The following is an 8,990-nucleotide window of genomic DNA, read 5'->3' as shown; positions in this document are numbered from 1 at the left end:
GGATGCGGTGCCCTTTTTACTCCATACGTAGTGCTGCGTGTTCTTCCCAAACAATTCAACCTTAGTTTCATCGTTCACAAAACATTTTCCCAGTAGCGTTGTGGATTGTCAAGGTGGTCTTTGACAAAATTCAGGCGCACAGCAATGTTTTTTTGGAAAGCAGCGGCTTCCTTCTTTGTGTCCTGCCATGGACACAATGACTATTTAATGCTTTCTGTATTGTGGACTTATAAACAGAGTAGGGCTGCAACTAATGATTATTTTGATAATCGATTAACCTAACGATTATTAGAACGATTATTCGACTATTCGGGCGATTATTGCAACGATTAATCATTAGCTCTTAAATGACTATTCAGCTTGTGCCTGACTTAAAAGGTTGTATTAAACGTGCTTGCTAACAATAAAGTGGACAAAATCATCTTTTAAAAATACCTCTAAATGACATTCACTGAATTAAAGGGAAAAAAATTGGTTTAAGTTTAATTCATTAAAAAATTCTCCGCAAAAAATCCTATTGTTACCAAGTGTTTTTGTCATTTAAAATTGTCTAAAAATAAATTTACTTGAGAAGCAACATGTAAGATATTTAGACTTGTTTTAAGACACAAATATAATTGTATTTTGTATATACATGTATTTTTTCACTTGGTTATACTTATGCGAGTGCAGTAAAGACAAAATATACTTCAATATATTCAAGATCTGTTTTCTGAAAGCAAGTCTAAATATCTTAGATGATGCTTCTCAGGTGAATGCATCTTTTTTTTTTAAAAGGATTTTCAGATATTTTTTTATATTATGTTCAACATTCTCAGATAACAATTTTTTCTTCTGCAGTATAGCTGCTAAAGTGAGTGTATGTTGTTTTAAAGGAATTTTAGATATTTATATTGGAAAACAAGCCAAAACAAAAACTACTAAGAAAAACATATTTTGTTGCAGTGTATAATGTGGCGAAGACTCTCTAACCTTTCTGTTCACTTCAATCCATCATTAACTCTGAAAAAACAAACTCTCTCTTATTAATAAAGCTGTGTATTGCCAATTTTCTTCACGATATGAAATGCACAGTGACACATATACTGTATTATGATACAATACGTCGCGAGCCATCACGTTACAATCTAGCTGCAGCAAGCACGTGCGAGGGGGATGAGCGTCCCCACGACAGAGTGTGCACCAGCCGGGTGCAGTTTCAATCTCTCCCCCTTAGATCAGGACACTTCGCGCAACTCATAGAAGAGTCACTGACCGCACAGAGAAATGCCAGTTTTGGAGTTTGTAGTTTTTTAGATGACCTGCTTCCTTATTATTTGAACTTTAATAAAGCTATAATGCATGAACTATAACTGTATTAAAGATATAATGCCGGGGTGTTTCCTTTAAAGACAATCGACACGCAAGTTTTGCTTCAGCGGAGTCGAAGCTCCAGCTCAACTTATTCCACAACGAGAGTGCCTTTGTATTTACTTATTTTGTATTTTTGTATAATTCCCTCGTACTTTGCTATCTACATCACCTGAAGCTGTTTGGAAAGTTTCGAATGCATCTGGACTCTGAGCTGTGTAATTCTTCCTCCCCTTAGTCAGACGCGAACTGCAGTGCTGCTCTCGCGCATCATCATTAGAGTTTCGTATGATCTCATGTTACGTTAAATGACATCAAACGACTATTCGATAACGAAATTTTTTGTTGACAATTTTAACATAACAGAGATGTTAACCAGCTTCAATGATTCCTTCAAGTCTTTAGCTGTCACTCTAGAGTTCTTTTTTTTTTACCTCATTGAGCATTCTACGGTGTGCCCTTTGAGTAATCTTGGTTGGACGGCCACTTCTAGGGAGAGGAGCCACAGTGCTAAATCATCTCCATTTATAGATAATTTGTCTAACTGTGAACAGATGAACAGATGAATATCTAAGCTCTTCGAGAGAACTTTGTAACCCTTTCCAGCTTTATGCAAAGCAACAATTTTTGATCGTAGGTCTTCTGAAATCTCTTTTTTTGCGAGGCGTGATCCATGTTAGCTGATGCTTCTTGTGAATAGCAAACTCAAAATGGTTGATTGCTTTTTATAAGTCAATAATAATTCCTTATATTTATATAGCGCTTTTGTAGGCATTCAAAGCACTTTACATATAGTATAGGGGGAATCTCCTCAACCACCCAGACTGCAGGGAGAACACCCCCTGCTGGCCTCCCTAATACCACTTCCAGCAGCAACCTTAGTTTTCCCCAGGTCTCCCATCCAGGTACTGGCCAAGCTTAATCCTGCTTAGCTTCAGTGGGCAACCAGGCGAGAGCTGCAGGGTGCTGACAAGGTAAGTCGAGGTAGCTCTAACCCACACCTTTTTTTTATCTTTAGCCTAGGTATTCACTTACTTTTTCCACAGCACTGTTAATGTGTATTGGGATATGTTCAATAAAGGCATGAAAGATTATAATTGTTTGTGTGTTGTTATCTTAAGCATGTTGTGCTTTGTCTGTACTTGTGACTTTAATGAAGATGAGATCACAATTTATGACCAATTAATGCAGAAAACCAACTACTTCCAAAGGGTTCACATATTTTTTCTTGCCACTGTTGATCCACCAATGCAAAAAATAATTTTCTTAATTAGTAGTTTTGTCTTGTTTTCTAGTAAAAATATTTTAACATTCTTAAAATAAGATAAATTTACTTGACAAGCAAAATGGCATAAGATAGTTAGTCTTGTTTTCAGAGAAATCTAACTTAGGGGCCGTTTACACGACAATGTTTTCAACTAAAAATGGAAAACTTTTTATGCATTTTGGCTGTTCGTTTACACGACAACGGCGTTTTGGGGCCTGAAAACACAAATTTTTTATAACGGGTTTCAAAGTGCAAGTTTTTGAAAACGATGCCGTCATCGTCTCCATGCAAACATACAAAAACGAGAATGTGCACGCATATTACGTATTCAGTCTATAGGCATGCGCGCGAGTACTTCAAAACAATGCGCGAGACATTCAAAACTACGATGGCGGACTACAGGACAGTGTTTGTGCTGCTCAAGATTTTGAGTTTATTGACGCTCTCCAGCAAACTGCAGATTTACTGCATCACTACTACAACCAGCGATCGCTATCTTCATTGTTTGTATTCACCGCTCTGTGGAAGAATGCTTATGTACGGAGGCGCGTAGTGTTTCTTTACAAAGTGACATCGCCAACTACTGGCCTGGCATGCATAATACAGCGTTTTTAGTCGTTTTTGCGGATCCGTGTGAATGGGGATTGTTTTGACAACGTTGTCGTCTGTACGATAAACTTTTCCGTTTTTAGTACATCATCGTCGTGTAAACGTACCCTTAATTTAGTGAGGTTTATACTTTTTTTGTTTGTTTGTTTGTTTTATGGCAAAATGTTATTAATGAGAGAGTGCAACAAACATCCATCTTCCAAACCATGTCTTTACCCAAATACACTTTGATAAACCTGTAATAATGATTTATATTTTAGAGCTGTCGGGACTGATTTCGCAGGAAATTGCATACATATGTCATTTGCTTGTGCGTGTTCATGTCATATCCGTACACAGAGAAAATATACTCTGGCTACTGTAGCATGTGTATGGTGTGGGAGTAGCTGAAGCTGAAAGTTTGTTGTCACAACGAATGAGAAAAATTGACCATGGATCATTCAAAACGGCAAACCTCCGGGGAATCACCGGTTGTAAAAACAAAGAAACCCCGAACAAAGCAGAGTCTACAAGCAAAAAAGGAAAGTGTCAGAGTCCATAATAAAACCCGAATCAACATCGGCTTGGCTTTTCAGAGGTGGCAACAACTGAAAGGATTTAAAAACAACCCAGAGATAGATATATTATTGATATGGTTTATGTATAGTTGTGTAATCACACACACGTCTGTGTCTGTGTATTTATAATGGCAATAATTTATATAAATAAATCCTTTAGTCCTAGGCTTGCCAAGGACATGTGAGTCTTGAAATGATGTTGACCACTGCTTGGTAACAACGACAATCTATAAATTAGTTACTACTGTGGTCTTTTTGGGCAGAATATCCAGCAGTTATAAAAACTTTACAACGTTTGACCTTATCAGACTAGCAATCGTTATGTCTAATGTTAACGAACGTTGCCTAACTTTTGTAACGTCACTCATTTCAAAACATAAACATATGTCAAAACAGCAGCATAAGATATGGCACTTGCCTGCTCAGATGACGTTTTATCTGTTAACTTCATCTGAGCAGGCAAGTGCCATATCTTATGCTGCTGTTTTGACGTATTGGGAACATTGATGTTTTGAAATAAATGACGTCTTTTCCTTTCTTTCATTATTTATTTGTCCATTCGCTCTGATAAGATGTCCTGTATCCATGTGTACACCGGTGCCTCAAACCACAGAGCCAAAGCACAACCAAAACAATGTCCTTCCACAAGACACATGCAGTTTTATTTTTTATCTGCTAGAGGGCCAAAAGTTACATAGTGTAGCTGTAAAAGAAGAAAAACTATTTGCCAAAAAAAGAGAAACAAGTTTATTTTTCTTTTCCCATTGGCAGATTTTTTTTTTTTTTTTAAACAAAGTTTCCTAAATTTTGTCAGATTTCTCTGAAAACATGTAATTTTGCTTGTCAAGTAAATATATCCTGTTTTAAGAATATATTGATATTTTTACTGGAAAACAAGACAAACATACTAATAAAAAAAAAAGATTTTTGCAGTGAAAGCAAACAAACATACTACCAAGATATTTTAAAGGTGTAGTGTGTATTTTTTTTAGCCACTAGAGGCACAAAACAGAATTGCAAAAATAATGAGTGTTTTCAAACAGGTTTCTCAAACACTCTCCGTCTTCCATTGGTTGAGCAAATACAAACAAATAGTCCTTCCCCAAACTCTCACTGCTTGAGCTCTCCGCTCATTGCTTGAGCCTGGCTTATCTGTATTTTCTCTGCATATTTTACACCAAAAAATTACACACTTCACCTTTAACAGTGCTGTGTTTACCATGATTATTATTGTTAATAAATAGGCGCAGTCTGCATAGTCATTATGAAAGCGAGAGAACAGTATGAAAAGTCACACATCAACCAGCGCTGCTCCACAGATTCACATTTAATTTGCAACCATTTAAAAATTATAGTCATATAAGTCTCTCTTTTTGTGATGATTTTCGGAACATTTGCTACAGGAACAGACAAACATACCTCTTTGTGAATTATTTACAGTGATGACATGATGTCAAGGCTGCACTAGACATGAATGCACTCAATGTTTTACAGGAACTGTATGACTTCACAGGTGCCTTTCAGGTTATACATTCCACCAAAACAAACAAACCACTCGTTTTCAGACGTGACTGTGCGTATATGAGCACATGTTTGCCTTTTTTGAATATTTGATACATGGATTGCATTTTTGGTCATTTCAAGGTAGAGAAAGCATTTGAAGAACATTAATGTAAATGTAGACACTGCATTTTAAACATCAAACATATATATTTATATAAAAAGACAACATTATATTGACAATCATCAGGAATTAGGTCACTTAAAATGACTGCAGTGTGTGTAAAATTATGATGTCTCATAAAGCCACTGTTCTCCCTGAAACAGTATGGACTGAAGAATTTGGCCCCTGTAAAATATTTTCAGAATACAGAAATCTTTCATTGTCTTTTACAAAGGGAGTAAAGTTTACGTTTCTGACTCAAAGTGAATGAGGTGCACGAAAAGAGAAATGTGTGAGCAGAAATTGTGTAATAGGGACACAGTGGGGTGTGGCTCACTGAGGAAGGGCTTTCAGAATGGCATTCACCTCTTCTGCCACAGCTGTTAGGGCAAACTCAAACTGGTCCTGAGGAGAGAAACAAGCTCATTTGTCTCTTGTAAACAACCACAAACAAGCACACCCAACAGGTTGTTACAGTTTTGAATTTTGAATTTAGTTTTAATTTCTATCATACTTTTCAATTTGATTTATTTTTCAGTATATTTAGTTTTAGTATTTTAGGGATGCCAAAGTTAATGCTCAAATCAAATGAAAACACTTTGTTCATACCTTAGTGCGTACCATACTTGGTCTTTGATCACGAATATGCTCCAGTGTTGCGGCGATATCAATCTCCTTCACGCCTAAAAACATAAAAACAGCCTGTGAGTATGAAGTACATGCACAGTGTACTGAAATGAAGCAGCTATTGAGAATGAGTTGAAATTTTCAACAAGTAATGAGGTGCTTACCTTTCGCCATGCGGTTAAGTACCATGTCAATAAGAATGTAGGTGCCAGTTCTGCCAGTACCATCACTGTTTGAAACAGGAAACACAATTTCCATTTACTGTAAATGCTTCAATTGCAATGAAAACACTAATAACAAAACACAACACTGAGTCTGAGATGCATATTTTAGCTGTTTACCTGCAGTGCACAATGATTGGGCAGGAGCGTCCTCTGTAGCACTTGTTTACTTTCCTGAAAAAAATATGCATAAGGATTGAAAAAGGGGGCATTCAAAATGGAGCATGTCATAATGAGCATAATTTTCCATTTGTCATGGCCAACAATTCATTATTCTGCCAACAGAGGAGATGAAGGAACGATACATCAGTCTGTTTAGAATGGTAGGGGAAGGAGGAAGGGGGAGAGTGGCGATGGAGCATCTGTTAAGCCTCACTCCTGCTGCACTCACACCTACCAATGATCATTTTTGTGACTATGCAACTGGACTCAGACTACTAGCTGCAAATCACAAAAATGACACTGGGAGGTGTGCTACGTCCAGGGATCTACCGATCTCCATCACAGGCCGCGAGATTATTGGAATGAGGAAAAGCAGAGGATAAAGCAGAGCCAGTGGAGCATATAGAGCACAACCAGGGAAAGTCCAAAGTGCAGAGGCATCCACGTGTGAGGAACTGAGGGGACTGATCTTCAAGGTTGTGAAAAAATCCACAGATTTATAAGGAAACCCAAGCATGAAGCAAACCTTCATATCAGGGTTAGGTAGAAATAGCAGGGAACGTACAGGTTTTTTTAATAGTACGACAGATATGAATGAACCATTTGTGTACATGTCAGTGGCGTGTGGTGGACTCTGGGTTTGTTTGTTTAGTCCAATACAGTTTCAGGGTTTAAGGTATGTGGAACACCATTTACCTTATGCTATCAACAAGAAACATATGTTGTATGTTTATATTAACATGCTATTTATTAAAACCAAGTTTATGCATTTTCACAAAAAAAATTGACATTGCTTCATAAATAATAATGACAATAATACAGTAATAAGCATGTTTCCTGTCAAATCTTTTATTTGTTATTACTAGCTGTTGTTCGGCTATTATTGTTAATTGTCACTTTTTCAGACCATCAGCAACAAATCATGTGTAAACACCACAGGTATAAAAATGACCTTTAATTTCACTGAGCTGTGTGGTTGCTAAAATCCTGCTCACTCACAGTTCATCATTTCAAGTAATTTCAATATCTATTTGGATGTGTCCGACAGTCACAGCGGGTTCACACATCCTCCGTGAGCAAGGCGTGAGCGGGGCGGTCGCAATGGACGTTCACATTGGCAGCATCTCTTCTGCTAGAAACAGCAGTGCCTCTGCATAGAAAATAAAGTTATCTATGGGATCCTATGCCAAATTTTTTCTTAAATATGGTCATAATAAGCTGCGGTTATTGCTGCTTCAAGTACAACAGCGAGCAGTCACGTGCTCTTCGTCTTGATCAGCACACTTGGTTGTGATTGGTTAATGTTGTGTCTATACAGTACACTTATATACACAGAATGGCAGAAGGTCCAGCAGTTTATTAATTCTTTAATTTATTAAGTTATTTTATTGAGTTTACTAGCACGCAGACAGTAAATTGTAGTGTTGGTTCGGTTTGAATAATTTTGATTTGCTTTTGTGTCTTTTCTATAATCTCTTGATTATTTTAGTGTTGTACTGCACAAAGAGCCGCTGAGCTCAGCATGAGCCGTGCGGCAAAATAGCTCAACGCCGAAATTATCCACTCACTGCCGCTTCTGGGACGCGTCACCTCGCCCCTCACACTTGCAGTGGGAATGGTGTAATCTGTTAATATGGATGCCGAAACGAAAATGCGTCGCTCACGGAGGATGTGTGAACCAGGCGTAAGTTGTTAAAGGGATGGTTCACCCAAAAAGCAAAATTCTCTCATCATTTACTCACCCTCATGCCATCCCAGATGTGTTTGACTTTCTGTCTTCTATTGAACACAAACGAAGATTTTTAGAAGAATATTTCAGCTCTGTAGGTCCCTACAATGCAAATAAATGGTGACGAGAACTTTGAAGCTCCAAAAATCACATAAAGGCAGCATAAAAGTAATCCATGTACATATATTAAAATCCAGTGATTTTAATATGTCCTCTGAAGTGATGCAATCACTTTGGGGAAGAAACAGGTTAATAGTTAAATGATAGGACTTAAATATTCATCTGTTTCTCACACACAGTTATCAAATCGCTTCTGAAGATCTGAATGTACCCACTGGAGTCATATGGATTAATTTTATGCTGCCTTCTGTGCTTTTTGGAGCTTGATTAAAAGGTCTGTTCACCATTCACTTGCATTTTATGGACCAACAGAGCTGAGATAGTCTTCTAAAAATCATAATTTGTGTTCTATAGAAGAAAGAAAGTCATAGATGTGGGATGGCATGAGGGTGAGTATAAAAAAATGATGTTTACAAAAAACACAGGTTGTGATCATATGATGTTATCTGGAACATTTAGATAGCACAACCCATTAAACAGACTGTACATCTATCCCTCAGCTTAGTTTTTTTGCAAAAAAATGTAAATGGATTTTACCCTGACTCAAGCAGCGTATACACAGGGGAATTCCAAACGGAAGTGAGCATCCCTATGCCCTATTCCCTCCGAAGGGCTGAGCCCTGGAGCAGGGCACTTGTGACTCCGTTGATGTTGACTGTGATGGCCATTTGGAACACCCTTGATG

General features: G+C 37.6%; 1 protein-coding gene across 1 annotated transcript in view; it reads right to left on the bottom strand.

Moving 5' to 3' along the window:
• Positions 1–4,314: 4,314 nt before the first annotated feature.
• The window catches only part of ptprna (protein tyrosine phosphatase receptor type Na), a 37,498-nt gene continuing 32,822 nt past the window's right edge, over positions 4,315–8,990 (bottom strand). The window contains exons 20-23 of the mRNA XM_051709338.1: positions 6,415–6,468; positions 6,238–6,302; positions 6,056–6,129; positions 4,315–5,851 (exon numbers count right to left, since the gene is read on the bottom strand). Of these exons, the coding sequence (XP_051565298.1) occupies positions 5,780–5,851; positions 6,056–6,129; positions 6,238–6,302; positions 6,415–6,468 (265 nt within the window). The 3' untranslated portion in view covers positions 4,315–5,779. The remainder of the gene's footprint in view (positions 5,852–6,055; positions 6,130–6,237; positions 6,303–6,414; positions 6,469–8,990) is intronic.

This window comes from Myxocyprinus asiaticus, chromosome 10 (assembly GCF_019703515.2).
Source record: "Myxocyprinus asiaticus isolate MX2 ecotype Aquarium Trade chromosome 10, UBuf_Myxa_2, whole genome shotgun sequence".
Lineage (NCBI taxonomy): Eukaryota > Metazoa > Chordata > Actinopteri > Cypriniformes > Catostomidae > Myxocyprinus > Myxocyprinus asiaticus.
Note: the sequence above shows the minus strand (reverse complement) of the source record. Positions and strands in the feature narration are given on the sequence as shown.